This window comes from Drosophila pseudoobscura, chromosome 2 (assembly GCF_009870125.1).
Source record: "Drosophila pseudoobscura strain MV-25-SWS-2005 chromosome 2, UCI_Dpse_MV25, whole genome shotgun sequence".
NCBI lineage: Eukaryota > Metazoa > Arthropoda > Insecta > Diptera > Drosophilidae > Drosophila > Drosophila pseudoobscura.
Genome location: NC_046679.1, coordinates 17,398,883 through 17,421,073, shown reverse-complemented (window position 1 = coordinate 17,421,073; position 22,191 = coordinate 17,398,883). Strand labels below are relative to the sequence as shown.

Below are 22,191 nucleotides of genomic sequence, written 5' to 3'. Positions count from 1 at the left end.
TTTCCTGAATATTAAAAAAATTAAAGATAAGGAGCCAAAACGGGCCAAAGTTATTACTTTCCAGTCAATTACAACATTTATAGGTACAAACTCACGTAGTTAGTTTTTCTGAGCAGAACTCAGTTCATTTGTTATATTCTACGAAATACAAGGGACGCAGTTAAATTTTCAACAATAAATTTACACAAACAAAAACAAATTTACTCGATCGCAACGTAAAAATGTAAAAAAGTAATTTGGCGCCAATTTTATTCTCACAATCGGCTGATCAATTGTTCACTTTCAAAGGCTCGCAAAAAGCTTTAGGGAAGCTTAATAATTTTTTTTTTTTTAATTTGTATTATGTATGATGAATTTACTTTGAGAATTTGTAAGAAAAAAGTAATCCATTTACATTAAAATTTCGACTTTATGCCAAAAAAAAAAAAAACGAATTCTGGACCATAGTGCAATGGTTAAAAGTCTTTGCCAAATGTTCCAGTACATGTAAATATATTGCATCTACGGGGATATAAATTTTAAGCATTAGTTGATCTGTCAATTCGACATTTAAATTGAATTTCTGATTATCATATTCTTTACATTTACGGAGCGATTTGATGCTTTTGGTGGATCGATAAATCTGATTTATTTCTTGATATTTGTATTTCTTTTGTATTTTGATAGTTTACGCATTACACGCTTAACTATATCCTTCGTTGCTCTTTAAGACGAAAACGATAATGATGGCCACGCCTAAGGAATTGCCTTCAAGCAATCAATTTCAAACAATTCGTATGGTTTGGCATTATGTTTTGGGTCATTAGTTCTCGTTTTCGGCATGACATCCAAATCGAGAGCTTTCTGTAGTGCCAAATTTAAACGATCAATATGCCGATCAATGGCATATCAATATTCATGGCATTCTCAATTGAACCCGTAATTTCCAATATGGTCGTGTTCCATTTGGGTATGTCGAGAAGTTTGGATCAGATGTACTGACTTATAAAGATGCTGGCAAAAACCAACCTTCTGAAGAAATCGTTTTATTTGGCGTTGGAATTTTAAGTCTAAAACTAAAAATATTTAATTGTTTGATGTATACGACTAAAATTCTTTCAAAATTTAACGGATTTGGATTGCGCCGTCATGACGAATGCCAATTAACGGGAAATATTTAAATTGAATACGTTCCAGCGATAAATATGCCGATTGGAGTAATAGCGAACTGGATGAAATAATAACACAATTAGAAATGTATACATCTATGCGCTGTTTTATTTGTAGCCTATTTTTAGCCTCTTTTTTTACAATTTTTAGCTTGTTCTAGCTTGTATTATTGCTAAATCTAGCATATTTTGACGCTCAAAATCTTGCTGCACTGCTTAAACATAGAATTAACATTAGACATGTTAACATTAACATGTCAACTTTAACAGCGACGTCTATCGCTTATCGTCGAAGTTTATCGTGGTTGTAGTGCTGCAAAACAGAGAAAGTCTGCAACAGCTGTTGGGTACAATTTTTACTTTAAACAAAATTTATGCATTTATAAATTTTTGCTTATTTTTCCAAATACATTGGTATATAATACACCAAACCGAATGCCGAATTCAACCCGATCAGCTGTTACCTCCTGCAACGAATTCGGCCGCTGTCAAACAAACGTCAAAGCAGTCGCGGGTCGGACGAAAAGTGCGGAAAAATAATTGAACTAGCACAATTAAAAGAAAAGACATTGAAATAACGCGCTTAAAAAACATCAACCCGCATATGTGCACAACGGTTAATCTGAGCTAGGAGCAATGGGCGATAAGACGGAGCCCACCACCCCTGCACCCTCCCCAACGGAAGAAGGACTAGCAGACCTGGCGGCAGCTGTCGGCAAAGCTGGAGCCCCCGGCAACAACTGCAGCAGCAGCTCCAACCAGTCCGCAGTTAGCACAAATGCAAAGATCCTGATAATTGGGGCAGGCATGGCCGGCCTCTCGGCGGCCAACCATCTTCTCCAAAACGGCTGTGACGATTTTTTCATAATCGAGGCCCGAAGTCGGGTGGGTGGGCGTATTGTGTCCATACCGCTCAGCAATAATCAAAAGGTAGAGTTATGTAACCATCCCAAGAAAGGACAAGAGCCGAACCAAATTGAATCTCGTTCATCGTTATTGGAACATACATAAAGTGAAGCTATAATTCTGAGCGAGCATGCTATAACGTAGCTACTGCTGCAGCTGTAGTCATAGAATATAGATTTTTCCAAGCATTGCGCAGTCCGTCTGCTATTTACGCATCCCATTGGGTATATTTATGTCGGCATGCTTGGCCTTCTTGTGTTGCTTCTTGGACTATTTCTTAGTTTAGTTTTTGTCATATTTTCCCTTCAAAGATACTAAGACCGCTCAATTTACTTAATTGATTCTTGCCTATCCCATTTGTATCCCATTTTTTCTGTACATCTGGAATTGTTGGGACCAGACTTTTGTCTAGTTACTAAGAACAATTGCTACGATACCAGAGCTTGTCCATTAGTTATGACTTTGTCAACGAATTGTTATACAACTGGCAGCCAATAGCAATAGCAATAGCCAAAAACTGTTAGATAAGATATGGCTTACTGAATAAAGCTAACGATGAAGTTCCAGGCTATAGCCCTCCATTTTGCATTAGACCATCCATTATACCAATTGGAGGGCTGACGGGACAACGATCACGTAGACTCGTGAGCTCTTAAGCCATGATCAATGAGCCCACCCCCTAGTTCTAGGAATATATGAAGGTCAGTTCTTATCTGAGCATCATCAGAAGGTAAAAAGGCATTTACAAATAAATATTTGTGCATTTTTTACACTATAAATTTCATAAACACTCGCTTTGTTTTATTTTCACAGATCGAGCTGGGCGCCAACTGGATACATGGCGTCCTGGGAAACCCAATATTCGAATTCGCCATGCAGCATGGTCTAGTCAGCGTGGTGAATGTACCAAAGCCCCACAAAGTCGTGGCCACCACCGAAGATGGGCATCAAGTTCCTTTCAGCATACTACAAGAGATCTACGAGGCGTACGTGTGCTTTCTACGGCGTTGCGACGAGTATTTTTTGTGTCAGTATAGCCCCCCACCGGATATACATAGCGTGGGCGAGCACATCAACTACGAGATCGAGATCTATCTGAGCTCGGTGCAGGATCCAAAGGAGAAGCGCCTCAAGCAGTCCATATTCAACTGCCTTCTCAAGCGAGAGACCTGTATCACTGGCTGTAACAACATGAACGAGGTGGATCTCCTCGAGCTTGGTAGGTTGTAGAAGCGAGTTCGTTGCTTTCTACAAAGATTGACGATTTAATTACCTTTGCAGGCAGCTATACAGAGCTACAGGGCGGCAATATAGTTCTGCCCTCTGGCTACAGCTCCATACTGCGACCGTTAAGTGGCCAGATACCACAGAAGTCTATTTTGACCAAGTGCCCGGTAAAGAAGATTCACTGGAAGCGGAAAAAGACGTTCACAGGCCTGGAAACCGTAGACGAACACTCAGAGAACGAGGACTCAGATGATTCGGAAAAGACTGTCACAGAAGTACCCACTGCGGGGGGTGCACTGCGGGGAGCCTCCGTCGAGTCCAACTCCAGTAGCAATTGTGATTATCCCTCGGGAAATGTGCGTGTAGACTGCGAGGACGGACGCGTCTTTCACGCCGCCCATGTGATATGCACTATACCGCTGGGCGTGCTCAAGCATACGCACAAAACCCTTTTTGATCCGGAGCTGCCGCAGTTTAAGCAGGAATCGATTGAGAATCTCATGTTCGGGACTGTAGACAAGATATACTTGGAGTATGAAAGGCCATTCCTCAGTGCGGACATATCGGAGGTGATGCTGCTGTGGAATGATGACAAGCGTGACATGCACACCTGCACTGAGGAGGAGCTGGCCAGCGAGGCCTATCTTAGCAAGAATTGGTACAAGAAAATCTACTCCTTTGCCAAGGTGACGGACACACTTCTCCTGGGGTGGGTCTCTGGGCGCGAGGCTGAGTATATGGAGACGCTCTCTCACGAAGCTGTGGCGGAAAAGTGTACTGAAATCCTGAGAAGCTTCCTGCAAGATCCGTATGTCCCGAAACCGAAGCGTTGCGTGTGGTGAGTCCAATAATTGTATGGTTGATTTATTTTTGCTGATTTTTTTTTTTGTATTTTTAGTACGAGTTGGAAATCGCAGGAATTTACTGGAGGCGCCTATACCTCTATACCTGTGGGAGCCACCCAGGAAGATATTGAAAACCTGGCCCAGCCCCTGTATGCAACGCCGCAGGCCATGAAGGTACAGTGCATGCCGCGTCAGAAGTTTTATTGAACACTTACCTAAGTCTATTGTCTATTTCCTCTATATGCGTTCAGCCCGCCATCTTGTTTGCTGGAGAGCACACGCATTCCAGCTTCTACTCCACCGTGCACGGCGCCTACTTGAGTGGGCGGACAGCGGCGCAATATCTGCTGGCCAATGATGAGCCCGATGAGATGATTATAATGGAGTCGGACGGCAGCGACCTCAGCGCCTGGATTCAAGGCATCGCCCTGGACTAAAAACTTTATAGACAGCAAATCGATATTGTATTATAATTTTTATTTAGTTATATTACCGATTACTTCTTGTACAATTATTGAATGCTTTTTAGCTAGTGATATTCCATTTTTTCCCGTTTAACATTTTTTGCCGTGTATCGTTTTTAGCGTATTTTTTGTACGTCCTCATTAAGAATTTGTTATATGTATGCATGTTTTATGATCCAATTTTGTGTATAATTTATATGGAACCCGCTTGTACAATACTATAAATAAATGTTACAATATAGCTGTGCTGATCAAAGTGCTGCCAACCAACGGCAGATGACCGACCGAGCACTCCAAGCAGCTTTCATTGTACTTGAACGAAGCACGAATACAAATATGTGTGCACAAACTTAAAGTTATGCAGAACTAATTACCAAAACTATGCATAAGTGGAACTTACTACATACAAACATAAAATGCCTATTTTTGTAAACTCATATTAAGGTATAAAAGATTCGATTGAAGTTAGGATTGGACCAGATGGCCGGCCACCACCGGGAATCTTGAATGAGCTCCAGGCTCCAAGAAGCGATGGCCACAAGTGTAAATTGAATGTAATTATTGTTAATGTTAACTAGTACTTTGCTAACTCATTTGTGCAATAGTTTAAACTCATACATTGTAGGACAGTTGATATTGATAAATCCGTATGTTTTTATCTTCAAATGTTCAATATGTCGACCTGTTTGCATAAGTTGAATAAAGAACACGCTAAATTATTATATGTAAGCAAACCCATCTGTTTACCTTGCTTAGTTTTTTATATCAAAATCAATTTAAATTTGACTTTCTGACCTACAACCTTTAAAAAATTCCTGTTTTTTTTTTCTTTTTAAACTAGGTAAAAGTAGCGCTCGTCCACAAGTTATTCATGAACTTCGTATATTGTATATCAAAAAACGGTAAGCTAAAAATTAATGTTAAAACACCAAAAAAAAAACTCCTTCGAGCCGGATTTGAACCAGCGACCTATGGATGTCTATTGCACGTGTTTCTATCTACAGTCCACCGCTCTACCAACTGAGCTATCGAAGGTTGAATTCCAGTTGCGCAATTGTCGTTTTTGGTTCCGATCGGAAAAAGAGACGACAAATGTACTAAAAACGAGTTTTATAAACCATACAATACATGAACAAAACGAACTAAAAAGATATTCCTCGATTTTGATATTCGGTTTAGTATTAGTTCATTATGAGCTAGCTATGCCCCAAATAACATGGGTGTGCAGTTGCCATGACGTGTACTACATGGAAACTACACAGACATGTAATTATCAACAGAGCCATCTGTTTTTTGTCCGCGGTGTTTTTGACACCCGTTTTTATTCGAAATAGAGAAATTTTGCAGCATGTTTAAATATCACTTTAACGGAAATGTCCGTCAAACCGATATATCTAAAACAAAATTGTATCGTTTCGAAAATACATTTAAAAACATGCTACTGCAGCAACATGTTTTCAAATACCAGAACATTGACGTCCAACATTGACTGTTTTTTGGTTAAACTTTTTTGTTTAATACACAATACAGTAAAAGACTGAACTTATGGAAAATTCATTCATCAAAGGCATACAATTATGTGGGCTGCGAGCTGCGAGTCTTAGCTAGCCAATTGAGCAATAGGAACGATGACTCACTCACGTTTCATTTGTTTGGCCTTTTTCTTTAAAACCTTTTTTTTTAGACAAAATCAAATAAAAGGGAATATTTAAAACAAACCAGTCATATAAAAAATAGATTCATCAATCGGATAAAAGTATGTGTTCAGGGTTGAGGGTTCTAACTGGCTAGTAATATTAAACCGAATATCAAAATTGATGAATGAATTCGAGTCAAGGACTACGAACAATTAACCCACTGTTGACCAAATCCACGAAAATTATGAATCTTGAAGAGTTCTAACGCAGTTAATGTGAAAGATGTAATGGTAATGTTGATTATAGAAGAAAATGAAGGATGAATCAATACGAAAAGTTTACAAACAGCATTATTTTCCGCTGATTAGCTCAAGATGTTAGCCCTTTTAAATAGAGGGGGGTTGAGTAGGTTAAGTTCGTACATTTCTGGTCACACTGCAACAAAAATCAAATCTCCAAATCTCACAACTTTTTGTACATTTTCCAGCACCACCACGGCTGCTACAAGTTCTTTTGACTCCAGCTCCGCCGCCACCACGACAGCCTTCCCTTCGTCTATTTGCCAGAAGTCTTAGCGTTTCTTTAACGAATACAAATTTTTCGCGTTTTGTGCTTGAAACGTCAACAACAATCATCCGCAATATGTCCTACCACAAGCCAGAAGCGAAGACCGTTCAGGACCTGAAAGATCTGGCTCAAAAGCTTCGCATTCATTCCATCAACTCCACTCAGGCCTCCAAATCAGGGTAAGTGTGCGTCTAATCGAACCATTCACAAGCATTGTGTGTATACATGGCCATATGTAAACCTGCAATTCAAAAATTGTGCACCTTGCACTTGTTGCGCCACCGGCAAAGGTGACCCCCTGCCAGGCTTGAGTTTCCAAGCCACGTGTTTTCGTCACTTTAGTGTTTCCAGATATACGAATTTATGAATTTGTTGCACTGCTTTGCTGTGTGAGTGTGTGTCTGTGCGTTTGAGCTGCTTGCTTTGCTGATAAACCCCATTGTGGAAATTACTTAGCTTTTATAACTGACCTTTGCCGACCTTGAAAACTACCGTTTTCACCTATTGCCTTTCGGCATTTTTAATTGGTTTGGCCGCCCTAACATTCTCTGGTGTCACAGATACACACACATTCATAAATATGTATGTTCATTTGAAATCAGCGGCGCAGCAGTTCAACTTCATAATTTTTCCACTTCGGGATCTTCTGCGAGATAAGATCTGCTCTATATATGACCTTTGCTGGTAAGATAACCCGAGTTTTGCTGGTTCGTCACGACTTACGATATGACCGATTACACCCTCGTAGAGGTGACCAGCTGACCGGTGTGCTTCGCGCATGATGATCGAAAGACAGGGAACACTGATAAAATGAGCCGAACCAAGTGACGCGACACTCAGGATCACCTTCATTAGTACTTGGAGTTGTTGGAGAGGACGGGCGGCAACATGCAATCGCAGCGTGTAATTTGAGAGTTTTGTTTTTTGAGATTGGCTTATGCTAATGACAGACCAGACCCCAATGGAGTACAAGGTCCGTGAAACCGGTGTGGTAGCTGTGTACATTCACTCGAATATCATTCTAGTTGCTTGTCTTAGAGATAAGGTTTATTTATATATAAGTATGTACATATATACATATGTACATGGGGGATAAGACGAGCCCCCCTTTGCAAAGTTGCGTATTTTTATACCCGTTACTCGAAGAGTACAGGGGTATATTAGATTTGTGCGGAAAATGGAAAATCAATTTCGATTGAGCCATATCTGTCTGTCCGTCCGCCCGCCCGTCCGAGAGCTAGAGCAACGAAATTTTGTATCCAGACTCCTTTGCCGCGCTTCTTTCCACCCCACAAAGAGCGAAAATTTTGAAGATACGAGAAAAACGTAGAATCATAGAGAATTCCCATTTCTTCCTGCAGAATTGGGATCAGATATTTTTCTGCCTCTCTAACACACTCTTTGTCGTGCATTATGTGCAACCTCTGGCGGTACTGACGGAGTATTGGGTATAAATGTAGTCTCGACCGTAGGAGCGACTCACATAGTTCCCCCTCGTTGGGGTTGGAGTTTTGCCAAATCGCAGCACATTTTGTAGACAATTTCTTTGCTGCCCTTTCATTGGTCTCTTAATATCTTCATCTATAAATATATTGGTTTGTATGTCGGATTGATTCATAGACGTTGAGATCAAATGGAAACAAATGTAAATGTCTCCTGGGGATGTACATGCATACATATATGGTTTTTATACCCGATACTCAAAATAAGTATGGGAATACATTATATTTGGGGTGAAAACGGATGTGTGTAACGTCCAGAAGGAAGCGTTTCCGACCCCATAAAATATATTTATTCTTGATTAGCATCAATAGCCGAGTCGATTGAGCCATGTCTGTCTGTCCGTCCCTATGAGCGCCTAGTGCTCAGGGACTATAAGAGCTAGAGCAACCAAACTTAGTATCCACACTCCTGTGATATCGAACCTGCACAAGTGTATATCAAATTTTTGGCCTTTTTTGTGGCATCCACACATCTCAGAGACTTAAAGCTAGAGTAACCAAATTTGGTATCCACATTCACTGTTACAAGTGTATTTTAAAACTTCGCCCCGCCCCCTTCCGCCTGCACAGAGGACAAAAATTTGTGGCGTCCACAATTATGAAGATTAAAAGCGCAAAATCATAGAAAATGATATCGACCAGATTGCCGAATCTGGATCAGATCGGATCATTATTATAACCAAAAGGAACAAATCAATTTGCAGTGGCTACGCAGCGCTCGACGACACGTTCTGACTGATTGTCGCTCGTACTCTTTGTCGTTCAATGTTTGACTACGTATCGGGTATAAATGTATAGTTGCAGTCGCAGCAGCAACCCACAACGTTCGCCCTCGTTTGTTCTGTCATCTGAAATTCTTCATTAAAGAACCATAGCCCTTTTCTGTGTTAAAGTTAAAATATAAAATAACCCTTCCTTTCATCTCCAACAGACATCCCACATCATGCGCCTCGCTGGCCGAGATCATGTCGGTGCTGTTCTTCCAGCAGCTGCGCTTGAACGTTAAGCATCCCCGGGATCCATCCAGCGATCGCCTGATATTGTCCAAGGGACATGCTGCCCCCATTCTATACGCTGCCTGGGCCGAGACTGGCCTGTTCTCCGTGGAGGACCTGAAGAACCTGCGCAAGATCGACAGCGATCTGGAGGGTCATCCCACACCTCGCCTCAACTTCATTGATGTGGGAACCGGATCTCTTGGCCAGGGCGTGGCCGTTGGCGCCGGCATGGCCTATGTGGGCAAGAACTTCGACAAGGCCGATTATCGCACTTACGTGATTGTGGGGGACGGCGAATCCGCTGAGGGATCAGTGTGGGAGTCGCTGCACTTTGCCGGATACTACAATCTAGACAACCTGTGCGTGATCTTCGATGTTAACAGGCTGGGACAGTCTGAGGCCACCTCGCTGCAGCACAACATGGAGGTGTACAGAGACAGGCTCGAGTCCTTTGGCTTCAATGCGCTGGTTGTGGATGGCCACGACATCGACGAGCTCTGCAAAGCCTTCCACTGTGCGGCCAACACTAAGAGCAAGCCAACAGCCATTATTGCAAAAACGTTTAAGGGCAAGGACTTCCCCAATATTGAGGATCTCGATAACTGGCACGGCAAGCCCCTTGGGGACCAGGCTGATAAGGTGATCAAGCATTTGCAGGGCCTGATGGTCAATCCCAACGTCAAACTTTCGCCGAAGAAAGTGGGCAAGACCGGCCTGGCACCCGAGGTAGACATCAACAACGTAAAGCTCTGTGCTCCACCCAACTACAAGCTTGGTGACTCGGTAGCCACGCGCCTAGCCTATGGCACAGCTTTGGCCAAGATCGCAGCTGACAATGACCGTGTGATTGCTCTGGACGGCGACACTAAGAACTCGACCTTTTCCGACAAGCTGAAGAACGCGTTCCCGGAACGTCACATCGAGTGCTTTATTGCCGAACAGAATCTGGTGGGGGTTGCCGTCGGCGCTGCCTGCCGTCGTCGCACCGTGGCGTTTGTTTCCACCTTCGCCACGTTCTTCACTCGCGCCTTTGACCAGATCCGCATGGGCGCCATCTCGCAGACAAATGTGAACTTTGTAGGGTCCCACTGTGGCTGCAGCATCGGGGAGGATGGCCCCTCTCAAATGGGACTCGAGGACATCGCTATGTTCCGCACTATTCCTGGCAGCACGATCTTCTATCCTTCCGACGCTGTCAGTACCGAGCGTGCCGTCGAGCTGGCAGCCAACACCAAGGGCGTCTGCTTTATCCGCACCTCGCGTCCCAACACTTGTGTAATCTACAACAACGACGAGCCCTTCACCATTGGACGCGGAAAGGTGGTTCGCCAGAAGCCCTCCGATGAGGTGCTCTTGATCGGAGCTGGAATCACTTTGTACGAGTGCTTGGCCGCCGCCGACCAGCTGGAAAAAGAGTGCATCACGGCCCGTGTAATTGATCCGTTCACCGTAAAACCTCTGGACGTGGATCTAATTGTGGAGCATGGCAAGCAGTGCGGTGGCCGTGTGGTTGTCGTTGAGGACCACTACCAGTAAGTACACGCCATCCCTTCCGCGGAGAACTTATCTTGATAATACGAATATGATTTTTTCGCAGGCAAGGAGGCTTGGGCGAGGCTGTGCTCAGTGCTTTAGCCGAGCAGCGGAACTTTGTGGTGAAGCATCTGTTTGTGCCCACTGTACCACGCTCGGGTCCGCCAGCGGTTCTGATCGACATGTTTGGCATTTCAGCCCGCAACGTTGTCCTTGCCGTCAATGCCATCTTGAAGAAGTGAGGAACCACCGCCTGCTCCCCAAGAGCCTTCAGCTGAATTCCAATTCCACCTGCAGGAAAATACCCAGACATCATTCCCCCACACATCTGCTTACTAATTCCAGTTATAATATCAGAAATAAATTCGTTTTGATACAAAGTATTCAAAAGTAGAGGATTGTATGTCTTCAATTTTTCTTTTTACGTAATTCCCACATCGCCCATTCTCCTTTTTCCCAGGAGCAGGTATAACTGTTATAACTGTAAAGTTGCGGTCTCCGCAGCAACTCACAACGTTCCCCCTCGTTTGGAATTTGCTTTGTGCCTTGGAATGTTTTTATGTGTGGATTTTGTTGTTAGATTTGCGTTTGCTGTTGCTTTGCTGCTGGCGCGTCTCTACTTGACGAAGTCTAGACTGATTTTTAATGATTATAACAGATATGTATTTGGTTTTCAAATCAAATTTACGTTTGACCACATACACAACAGACTGTGTACTATGTGTACATGTATGTATTTATAAAGAAGAGAAATGTTGAACTTCTTATGAACAAAGATAAACAAAGAAAATATTTGGCTTCAACAATATATTCCTACTCTGTTCCTGTTCCTTTCGATGATTACCAAAAAGAAGCAACTAATACATATGTTTTACTATTAATATGATTATAATAGATATGTGGTTTTCAAATTAAATTAAGATTCGAACACGTACAGAACAGACTGTACGATATTAATTATACATACGTATGAGGTAGTGTTAAATAAAGCCTGTGGTCGTTTCTTAGAAATATAACATGGAATGTTAATGGAAAGATAATATTAAAACAATTCTTAGCTTTTCTAGCCGAGAAGTGACGGTATGGGCATAGCTCACATTAGAAATAGCTTCTTCAAGTCCTCCATGTTTAGACCTCCACCCGCAGATGATGCGCTTTGGTCTGGCTGGAGCACGACATTGGCAATCTCCAACTTGTAGTCCTGCAATGCCTTGATACGCTGCTCCACGGTGTCCTGACACATGAAGCGGTAAATAAAGGTGGGCTTTTGCTGGCCGTAGCGGTAGATGCGATCCTGCGCCTGTCGCTCCAGTTGTGGGTTCCAGTGCAAGTCCACCAGCAGCAAGTGGTTAGCCACATTGAGATTGAGACCAACCCCACCAGAGGTAAGAGAGAGTAGTAGAATCCGCTTACTGTTCTGGACTACGTTGAAATCTTTGAGGACCACTTCGCGCTCCGTGGCATCCATCTTGCCATTAAAGTCAAGCGTCTGCCAGTCATGTTCATTCAAATACTCCCTAATGATATCTAGAAAAGAGGTCCATTGGGATACGACGATTACCTTGTCTGTCGTTCCTTCGAGTATTGACTGTAGTTTCTGAATAACGATTTTCAGTTTTGTCGACGGCTGACTCGTATTAAAAATAGGATTGTTAATATCTAGAAGTTTCATGGCTCCGGTCAAGTCGCTGAGAACATTTTTCTCCTTCTTAATATTTTCCTTTTTAGTTTCTGCTGTGTTTTGGGATTCTTCCTTTTTAATATTTTCCACTTTCACTTTTTTGTTCATTTTCACTTCTTTATTTTCTTCTTGGGTTTCAGATTCGTCCTTCGTTATGTTTTCCTCTTTAATTTTCAGCCTGGTTTCGATGTCGTCCATCTTGATATTCTCTTTCAGGTCTGGATTTTTAGTTTCCACTTCAGCAGAATCAGCCCGCGGATCAGTCGGGTCTTCGTTCTTGACGTCGCAGCTGCAATCACCAGCTACGTAATTTTCTAACTCCTTCAGCGCATCTATCTGCAACGGACCTTCGATTTGCCGGAAATCTGATCTCAGATCATCCATGGACCGGGAGCCATCCATGTCCGAAAACATCTAAGCAAAGAAACACGTTCAATTAGATAAAAGCTTGTAGCCAGCTGATATGATATTCTACTCACCTTAACCATTAGACAGGGATGGCAGCAAAATTGACGAAGGCGCAGAAGCAGCACCAGAATAACGATTCCCTTCACCTTTTCTTGTGGATTGTACCCAAGCGATCGAAGGAATCGCTCATACATTTTTGCATATTTTTCCTCAATAGACTTTGTGATGAATTGTGGTTTCTGCTGGCCGTGCACAGAATAGTAATTCAAGTCGCTGTTTCCTTTCTCGCGTTGCATTAAGAACTGGGTAAAGATTCTTTGGGAAATCGCCGACAAAATCTGGTAGACAGCCATTTCAGGCTCCGAGAGTTGTACATATACCAGCTCGACTGATAAGACAGGCAGTAAGGGCATATCCCCGGACGCCTGCAACTCCTGCTTGGTGCGGCGCAGCATCAAAGGCTTAATAATGAAGCTAAGGCGAAAGTGACCATGGATGCACCCGTTCAGCATCATCTTCCATTGTTTCAGATGCTTGAAGTGCGGTACGTTTAAGAAACGCAGCAGCGCAAAGACGTCAATGGCTCTGTTCTGGATAGGTGTCCCTGTCAGTGCCCAACGGCAATGTGCGCGTAGAAGAAAGACGGACTTGAAGCAGCTAGTCCTAACGTTTCTTATTATGTGAGCTTCGTCCAGGATTAGGCGGTTCCACTGGACGGCCAGCAGGCGGGAACTATTGCCAAGTTTACCAACCTCTGAGGCCACGGTATGGTACGAGGTTATAACTATGTCGTTGCTTCTGAATTCCTCCAAGTTGATGTCATGGCGATTGGGACCATGAAAGGTCAAAACTTTGAGGGTATTTGGTGCCACTTTAGAAGCCACTTCCTGGGCCCACTGGTACATCACGCTCAGCGGGCAGACCACTAAAGTGCCCGCGGACGGGTATGGACCACGTTCATCTTCTTCGTCTTCTATTTCAGATTCTGATATCTCGGCGTCTTCAATAGGACTCGGCCGGTTTGCATGTGGTTCATACTTATCTTCCTGTGCCTGGTCTTCCTGGTCGTCATAGTCCTCATCATCAAAAATATGAAATTTGGGCATTTTTTTAACCGGCATCCGTTGATGTTCTTTACCCCATTTGGCTACTAAAGCTTTCTGCTTTTTATCTTTCTTGAGCTTCTTTGTCTCCAGAGAGGCCAAGATTAGGGAAATCATACTAAGCGTCTTCCCCAGCCCCATGTCGTCTGCCAGTATTCCACCGCAAATTTCCTGACGTTCCCGGAACTGCATCCATTTCAAACCGCGCTTCTGATGCTTAAGCAAGTCCACAAGCAGGAGTGGAGACTGCTCTGCAAACTGATCGTCAGTGGGTGTGGGCTCTTTTGGCTCGTAGATGGTCTGTGATATAAAAAAATACAGTCATATACGGCGAAAAATCAGTTGATTATTGTTTCACCTTTAGGCTGGAAATAATGTTCGCCTTATGCTGATAGAATTGAGCGGGAGTGGCGCCAGCCTTGTTCCGATGGCGATTCAGACCCGAAAACAGATTGGCCCATTGCGGCTTCACGTTCTCTTGAGGCTCGGAATTATCGGTCTGCTCCTCACTTACTCGCAAAGTGTCTAGAACATCGCCATTTGCAATCAAACGATCGTTTCCCCTCTGCAATTGCGCTTTAATATTCTCAAGCTCCTCACTATTAGGTGTTCCTGTTTTAGACGCCTCTTCAAGCTCCCGCTTACGCTGCTCCAAAGCAAGCACCTTCTTTACAAGCTCGTCAAATTTGGACTTGGTCTTTTCATATTCCGCACTACTGACCTCCAATACGACATCTGCATCATTGGCATACTCTGAAAATATAAATTGCTTGCATCGCACTAAGAGGTGAATAATATTTGTAAGTAATTACTTACCACTACTAAAATCAAATTTCGTATCCTCCGACTTCAATTCATCGAACGAGAGCACCGGCTGATTTTCTATTTCATCATAATTCTCAACTGCGTCAAAGCATGGCGACAACGAAAACACGCCGTCCGATTGATTTTCATCTTCATCGGAGGAGCCGGCTATGTCCCAGTTATATGCGGGAGATTTTACATTTTGTTGCTCATTTTCCTTGTCTTCGTGCATGGAACTTTGGGAGTATGACTGGCGTTTATATTTGGATCGACTGTGAGTCGCTAGAGAGACTTGTACAACTTAAGGTTAATAAAATTAAATATAAATTTATTTAGTTAAATCACTTACTTCCACGTTTGGGTGGCATTGCATCGAAAATCCAATCCGTTTTACATCTGCTCGTATTGGAGCATACAAAGAACCGGATAAATCAAATCTCCCGCCCTCCCAACTAAGTTCTTGTTGGTTTTCTTTTTGTGGAATTAGTGGTTTCGGACGGCCGTGGGAAGCGTCTTTTGCGATGCGATGGATTCTGCGTCTGTTGCACCTTGCACCATAGATCACTACAAACCACGAAAGCTATACTATACGCACGTACCTGCAAATGTTTATTAAACTATTTATGAGCTTTTTACTCAATAAATATTGCTGTTACAGATTAAACAAACAATTGACCGCCAATTTATCAGTGTATTATGTTTATATTTGCTCAATTTATTACATGGCAACTACACGGCAACTACACATTTACTACATAATAGCACTAACCATACAGTATATATATATATATACTGTATGGTTAGTGATAATAGGTGGCAAAGAGGGTATGGACATTGGGAAAAACGGCACTGAAAATTCAAACCTTTTTCCTAACATTGCTTGAAGTCAACAAGCCGATTTTATTCCAAGGTACATTGTCCGCACACACAATGAGGTTCGTACGAGCCTTGCAATTGTCCTTGGCTGTTCCTTCCTGTTGATCATACCCCTTTCTATAGCCTTTCAGTGTTGTCATTACTGAGAACAAAAGATGAGCGCCAAAGAGGTTTAAGTTTAACATATTTCTTGAGATATATACTCGATTCGACATTCTTTTGCGACTTGCTTAAACTTTAAAACAGGTCGCGGTCAGTGTTGGTGAGTGATAGATTAATGTTTTTCGTCAATCAATATATAATTGTGGAAATTAGGGATTTTTGGAAACCAAATCGAGGAAAACAAATAATCAACTTAACATCAAAATATTGATATGTTTTTGCAAGAGGAGTTTGTTGTGCTTTAAATTTCTTTTTATGTTAAGTATTTTTTATTTACTGAAAACAGGTGGGCAGCATTGTGTCTGGTGGCAAGCAGAGTGACCGTTTACGGTATTTGTAATACTTTTCGGTATTTTTTTAGTTCAAAATAAAAATAAAATATAATGGTATTTTTTGTAAATTTCATCTTTAATTTTCAACGTTATATAGAAATCCAATAAAAGCAAGTGTTAAAATTCAACCAGTTAAGTAGAAAATTCATTCACTAATCGGATACAATTTTGTGGGCAGGGCTGAGGGTTCTATTAAGTTAGTTATATTGCACGGAATATCAAAAACGAGGAATATGTATAATAGAGCTTGAACTCGTCAGTATATTTATGGTATTTTTTAACGATAAATCCGCGGTCACACTGGTGGCAAGGCTTTAATTAAATGGCGCTGAATTTGCAAGCCTGACATTGTGGGTAAATAATTTTTTAAATCTAAAATGTCCAGTGACAGTGGTGAATATTACACTAATGATGAAGACGATGAAGTGATCAGCAGCGCTGTGTCAGGTATTTTTATAGCTATATCTTATTTGAATCAATGTTAACAACAATGTGCCTTCATTCCCCTCGACTCGCGCTGTAGTGCGATCAAGCCTCTCGTCGCGCTCTTCTCGCCACAGCGGTCGCGGGATCAACTCTGATAGTAATTCCGGCGTAATTATTGACGAAACCGAGTCGGAAGATGAAAGCGTGCGTCCTTCCAAAGCTAAGCCGAAGCAGAGACGTCGTCCTGCAGTGATCGCTTCCGACAGCGAAGAGGAAGATGAGCTGGACTCGCGGGCCTTGTCTCCGAGCACGCGCATGAGCATTACAGGTGTACGCCCACAGGATCTGAGCGATGACTCAAGTGAGATTGATTACAGCGACGAAGAGACGTCAGCAGGTACAGCTGATGAGACCTACAATGAAGATGTTGAGCGAAAAGAAGCAGCGGCTGCGCGCAACCGACAATCTATCGATGGCGGTGGCGATGGCGGAGATCTTTCGCCCCGCTACAGCACGCAGTTTGTGGGAAACATCGAGGAGACTTTACACTCAACAGTATCTACAGCCAATATGCTTGAAGTGTCACTCGACAATTCGAGTAGTAGCGATGTCCTCATACTGAGCAACAAGGAGACTCCCATTGAAATATCAAGTACGGATGATGAAAGTAGCTTCAACAAGGAAAACATATCTGCTCCACCCCTCGCAAGCCGATCCTATTCGCCCCGCAGTAGCGCCGGAGCACCTGTCGTTAAGTCCACCAAGAGCCTCATGCAGCCTACCATACAAAGGGCCTTCAAAAAGAGCACCTCACCGATTGCTCCCCGCCGTTCTTTGATCAAGAGTGAAGCTCAGAAGGTTGTAACTCAGGAGTACCATCAGGAGGAGATGAGCAAGCTGATGGAGATGCGCGCCCAAAAGAATGACGCCGAAAAGCTTTATGAGAAAGTAGCCAAAAAGCTGCCTGACAAGGGAAGCCAAATCAGGAAGCGCATCGATGCCTTGGGTCGGGAAATTGAGTTAAGAACAAAAATTATTAGTAGCCTTAAAGTAGAGCAGAGGAGTGTCCCAGAAATCAAGGCGACTACGGCGATGAAGGCTCACCGCAAGTCTGACAACGATACAACCGACTGGGAAGACCTTTCGGCAGCGGTCAACTCGATTCAGCCCAAGTACACTGGCGCGCAGGGAATGGCCACGTTTAACACGCAGAAGGCCTTAACTCTGGAATCTCTAAAGGTACGTAGGTGGAATAACTTTAGTGCTTTGAAATAAGATTTTCCTTGATGATGACTCAGAACGGATATCTGAGAATGATCAAATTTGGGGGTCGCTGGGCACGAGTTACTGTGCGGCGCCTGTTTAAGGCCATTCCAAGATTATGAATTCAATACCTGAATTTGTGCCGCGAGTAACCGAGTCTCCCGTTCTCAAGCAGTCTGAGTAATATTTCGTCTTTAAAGGATCTCCATGGGTCGCTGAAGGGCTGCCCAGCAGAGGACGTTCTGGCCGACGATCCAGAGGGGCTGAAGGTAACTTTAATGGATCATCAGAAGCATGCCCTGGCGTGGATGTCTTGGCGTGAGAATCAGACTCCCCGTGGCGGCATCTTGGCCGACGATATGGGCTTAGGCAAGACTCTGACAATGATTTCATCCGTTCTCGCCTGCAAAAATCGTCAGGAGAGCAGTGATGGGCGCCATGTGGACAGTGACAGCGACGAAGAGAACGATACAAAGCGGAAAAGCACTGGTGGATGGAACTCTAAGGGTCGCAAAGACAGTAGGTCGCATAATGTGTTTCCAATGTCAGTCCCCTAATCTGGCCGATTTTTTTCGTTGTAGCTCATCGTGGAGGCACCTTGGTCGTGTGCCCGGCCAGCTTGCTGCGCCAGTGGGAGGCAGAGGTGGAGTCCAAGGTCAACCGCCATCGCCTGACCGTGTGCGTGCATCATGGCAACAATCGCGAGACGAAGGCCAAACATCTGCGCACATACGACATCGTTGTAACTACTTACAACATCGTGGGGAGAGAGCATAAGGAGTCGAGTGCCTTGTTTGGTGTCAAGTGGCGTCGCATCATACTGGATGAGGCCCATGTTGTGCGCAACCACAAGGCGCTGGCGTCAATCGCAGTAAGCGATCTGCGCGGCAAGTTCCGCTGGGCTCTGACTGGCACACCCATACAAAATAAGGAACTAGATATATATGCGCTTTTGAAGTTCCTGCGTTGTTCACCATTCGACGATCTGAACACGTGGAAGAAGTGGATCGATAACAAAAGTGCTGGCGGGCAGAACCGACTCAATTTGCTAATGAAGTCCATCATGCTTAGGCGCACTAAGGCACAGCTGCAGCAGGAAGGAAAATTGAACAGCTTGCCCGGCAAGGACTTGCGTATGATTGAGATTTCCCTCGACAAAGACGAGATGAATGTGTACCAGACGGTCATGACATATTCAAGGACATTGTTTGCACAATTCCTGTTTCAGCGTGCCGAGAAAGATTCGGACTCGAACTTTATATCTGATGCCAACAAGCCCACATACAATCAAATCAAGGACCCCAATGGCGCCTATTATAAATTGCACGAGAAGTTCGCGAAAATGGCAGGCAATAAAAAAGAGGTCAAGTCCCATGAAATATTGGTCCTGCTGTTGCGTCTGAGGCAGATATGCTGTCATCCAGGTCTGATTGATTCGGTAAGTGAATGATTCGGGAATAAAGCAGTTCAGTTCTCAATGGGACTCAATGAATTACTTACTTTCAGATGCTAGAGGGAGAGGAGGCGAAGAGTATGGACGCTGACAGCAGCGACGGAGAATCCCCGGAGATTGACTTATTGGCGCAGCTCAATAAGTTGGCTATTACAGACACCTCCACTTCTTCACGTCGGTCCAGCCGTGACAATCGAAGCAGCCGCGGAGTGACTGAAGATGACGACGGACCGCCGCTACATGGGGATGAGGCTCGCATTGCCAAGGCTTCCAAAAATGTGCTAAAGCGCAGCAATCCAGTTTTTAACATGAAGCGTCCATCAACAAAAATGCTAAAGGTGATGGAAATACTGAAGTCTTCGATTCTGAAGGACAACAACGATAAAGCCATTATAGTTTCGCAATGGACATCGGTGCTGGAAATACTGCGCGATCATTTGGAGAATGATAAGCTGTCCACCCTTTCGCTGAATGGCTCCATTCCCGTGAAGAATCGGCAAGAAATTGTCAACCAATTTAATGATCAGCACAATCAGAAGCGCATTTTGTTGCTCTCACTTACTGCTGGCGGTGTTGGCTTAAATCTGGTTGGTGCTAATCATTTGTTGCTGCTTGACCTCCACTGGAATCCGCAGCTGGAAGCCCAGGCCCAAGACCGCATCTATCGCGTGGGGCAGAAAAAGGATGTCATGATATATAAGTTCGTGTGCTTGGATACAGTCGAGCAACGCATTTTGGCTTTGCAGCAACATAAATTGGAACTGGCCAATGGCGTCCTAACAGGCTCCGGAGTTAGTTCAAAACTAACCATTGATGACCTCAAGGGTCTGTTTGGAATTTGAGACGGCCGCCGATTCGCTTTAGATTTATGTACACACAAAAAGCAAGCACAAAAACCAGAGTTCATTTTATTTACAGAAAAATGTTTATTTTAGTTATTTCGAAGTTGTTTTTATTTTATTTTGTATTTCTTTGTTTTGAAGCACTTGTATTTAAATTAGCTACGATACCATTTGAATTGTTTAGTGTTTTACAAAGAGTTCCGTTTAAATTGAAATGTATGCATTATTAATGTTTAATTTCCTTACTTTATATAATCTTAATCTTCCTTAATAGCTTTGTCTGCTTAAGCGAATACAAACAAATTCAACTACAATTTGATTAGCATAACATTTTTGGTTGTTTTTTGTTCTTGTATTGAAAAACTGTACAGAGGATAAAAACCGGTAATGCGTAAGAGAAAAAAATAGTCTTAAGTTTAGTAAAGTTTCTATATAGCCAACGCTACACTATTTTCAGATCTGCTAGATCAGTTCTCACAAAGTATTAAACCGCATGCTCTCTTTACATGGCAGCGCACAGCCCTAGAAAGTGTAATATATTTATCTGATATATGTATGCATATATACTCGTGCATAAATACATATGTATAATTGGATATAATTGGATGTATATAATTATCATCTGGTTACTTCAAGCTGATAATCTCATATCATATGTAAGAACTATACGAGTAGAACAAATGTGATCGCGATTCCCCATGACGGTACTACCAGATGCTGTACACGTTCGTGTTGAAGGATCCGAATGGACGTGCTCATGCCTTGGACTAGAAGTCGTTTATATACTCGCATGTCTATGTGTCTATGTCTACAGTAGTTTAGAAGAACTTGTTTAATTTGTGCAGGTCAGTGATAGATTTCCGAAAAGTTACTCGCAGAGAAAGTTTTCATAGTTAAATGAAACATATATGTATATGTATATATTACATATGAATAACGAATTTTGATTAACTAGAAATAGATGATCTTCAAGTTTCGCAGATCACTCATTAACGAGATAAGCTTTCTTTACATAATATATAGGGATATTTTTGTTTATTTAAGATTGGTTTGAGATCAATTTGAAAACGTGTTCTTGGGATAGCCTATTCCTACTGTTCGTGCTATATTGTTTTATAATTTAACTTAAAATATACCATACGTTGGTTAGATATCATACATATAACATTCGTGCAGTAGTCGGGTTGTGGGATTTGTGTTCGTTCCTGGGATCTGACCTCCAATCAAGCTGGCTGATACCATTAATTATCGCTGCGAAAAGAACAAGGGAGAAATTCATCAAATTATTAGCTTGGAATGGCACTTTGATCGATCTTCGTTGGAGTAGTCTTTTGGCTTGTTAATTAGTTAGATTCAATATTGCACTGGCAATATGCTTAAGCGCAAATGCGGCATAAAACAATTTTTAATGGCACGATACCAGTGCGCCCATATGGGTGCAATGTCTCAGCCATAAAACCCATTAAAATCATTGTAATGTCTGTTAGTCAGTCAAAGACAACGGCGACGGTCGAATGGCGGATGGCGAATGGCGAAATCGACGTCAACATCAACCACTACGGTCTTGGGCCTGCTTACCTGCGGCCCAGAGGTAAGCGCATCCTCGGACGCAGAAGGATAAGCGCTGCTTCGGTGCTCGTAAAAGACAATTTTATAGCAGCAGTTGCCCACGAAGAGTTCGAGTGGCTGGTATGGCCAGTCAGTCCGCACAATATGGGGAGCAGCTGGGTCTCGACCCGAGAGTTTGGGATTTATAATGCAAAATGTGATTTTTACGACGCCTTTTAAGATAATGCAGCAGACCCTGATTCTGACTTTTCGATTCGTTTTGCCTGATTTCTAATTGTCGCAGACAAACTAATTTGAGCTCAAGCGAACATTGAAAAGCACTCTGATCCTACCCTACAACTCTTGAGTACTTTCGGGCCCACGTACTTCAATTTTTAACGTATCATAAATTCCATGCCATGCTTCCCCTTGCTGAATTGGAAGTATACTTACTTCTTATAGTGTA

At 43.0% G+C, this 22,191-nt stretch overlaps 5 protein-coding genes and 1 non-coding gene across 11 annotated transcripts in view; 3 read left to right on the top strand and 3 right to left on the bottom strand.

The window, feature by feature from the left end:
- The first annotated feature begins 1,404 nt into the window (after positions 1 to 1,404).
- On the top strand, positions 1,405 to 4,925 carry LOC4802021 (peroxisomal N(1)-acetyl-spermine/spermidine oxidase). Of its 3 annotated transcripts, XM_015182061.2 has the most exons (6): positions 1,405 to 1,495; positions 1,606 to 2,078; positions 2,868 to 3,273; positions 3,336 to 4,119; positions 4,180 to 4,300; positions 4,378 to 4,925. In XM_015182061.2, exons 2-6 carry the CDS (start codon positions 1,785 to 1,787, stop codon positions 4,561 to 4,563), a joined length of 1,791 nt encoding a protein of 596 aa, XP_015037547.2. In that variant the 5' UTR covers positions 1,405 to 1,495; positions 1,606 to 1,784; the 3' UTR covers positions 4,564 to 4,925. The 3 variants fall into 3 exon arrangements, with proteins under 3 accessions (XP_015037547.2, XP_001359023.2, XP_015037546.1); XM_001358986.4 differs by having other exon boundaries at positions 1,428 to 2,078; XM_015182060.2 differs by lacking the exons at positions 1,405 to 1,495; positions 1,606 to 2,078 and adding an exon at positions 2,586 to 2,784.
- A 446-nt stretch (positions 4,926 to 5,371) lies between these two features.
- On the top strand, positions 5,372 to 11,220 carry LOC6897425 (transketolase-like protein 2). Its single transcript, XM_002137541.4, has 4 exons — positions 5,372 to 5,492; positions 6,715 to 6,973; positions 9,228 to 10,826; positions 10,892 to 11,220. The coding sequence occupies exons 1-4, from the start codon at positions 5,462 to 5,464 to the stop codon at positions 11,067 to 11,069; spliced, it is 2,067 nt and encodes a 688-aa protein (XP_002137577.3). The 5' UTR covers positions 5,372 to 5,461; the 3' UTR covers positions 11,070 to 11,220.
- On the bottom strand, positions 5,532 to 5,625 carry TRNAY-GUA (transfer RNA tyrosine (anticodon GUA)). The gene is made up of 2 exons: positions 5,589 to 5,625; positions 5,532 to 5,567 (listed from the first exon to the last, which is right to left on the bottom strand). It is a non-coding gene; the product is annotated as a tRNA-Tyr (tRNA).
- Positions 11,221 to 11,619: 399 nt separating the features above from the next.
- On the bottom strand, positions 11,620 to 15,575 carry LOC4802019 (transcription termination factor 2). 3 transcript variants are annotated; one of them, XM_033379985.1, is made up of 6 exons: positions 15,423 to 15,574; positions 15,173 to 15,362; positions 14,836 to 15,114; positions 14,378 to 14,772; positions 12,988 to 14,319; positions 11,620 to 12,922 (listed from the first exon to the last, which is right to left on the bottom strand). In XM_033379985.1, exons 2-6 carry the CDS (start codon positions 15,189 to 15,191, stop codon positions 11,921 to 11,923), a joined length of 3,027 nt encoding a protein of 1,008 aa, XP_033235876.1. In that variant the 5' UTR covers positions 15,192 to 15,362; positions 15,423 to 15,574; the 3' UTR covers positions 11,620 to 11,920. The 3 variants fall into 3 exon arrangements, with proteins under 3 accessions (XP_033235876.1, XP_033235881.1, XP_033235875.1); XM_033379990.1 differs by having other exon boundaries at positions 14,836 to 15,105; positions 15,173 to 15,575; XM_033379984.1 differs by having other exon boundaries at positions 15,173 to 15,574.
- Positions 15,576 to 16,489: 914 nt separating this feature from the next.
- On the top strand, positions 16,490 to 20,505 carry lds (transcription termination factor lodestar). Its single transcript, XM_001358984.3, has 5 exons — positions 16,490 to 16,640; positions 16,717 to 17,858; positions 18,083 to 18,401; positions 18,464 to 19,320; positions 19,389 to 20,505. Exons 1-5 carry the CDS (start codon positions 16,571 to 16,573, stop codon positions 20,175 to 20,177), a joined length of 3,177 nt encoding a protein of 1,058 aa, XP_001359021.1. The 5' UTR covers positions 16,490 to 16,570; the 3' UTR covers positions 20,178 to 20,505.
- dsx (transcription factor doublesex) overlaps positions 20,281 to 22,191 on the bottom strand; it is a 48,520-nt gene continuing 46,609 nt past the window's right edge. For both annotated transcript variants that reach the window (XM_033380019.1, XM_033380012.1), the window contains exon 5: positions 20,281 to 21,428. The gene's annotated coding sequence lies outside the window, so the exon portion shown is untranslated. The remainder of the gene's footprint in view (positions 21,429 to 22,191) is intronic.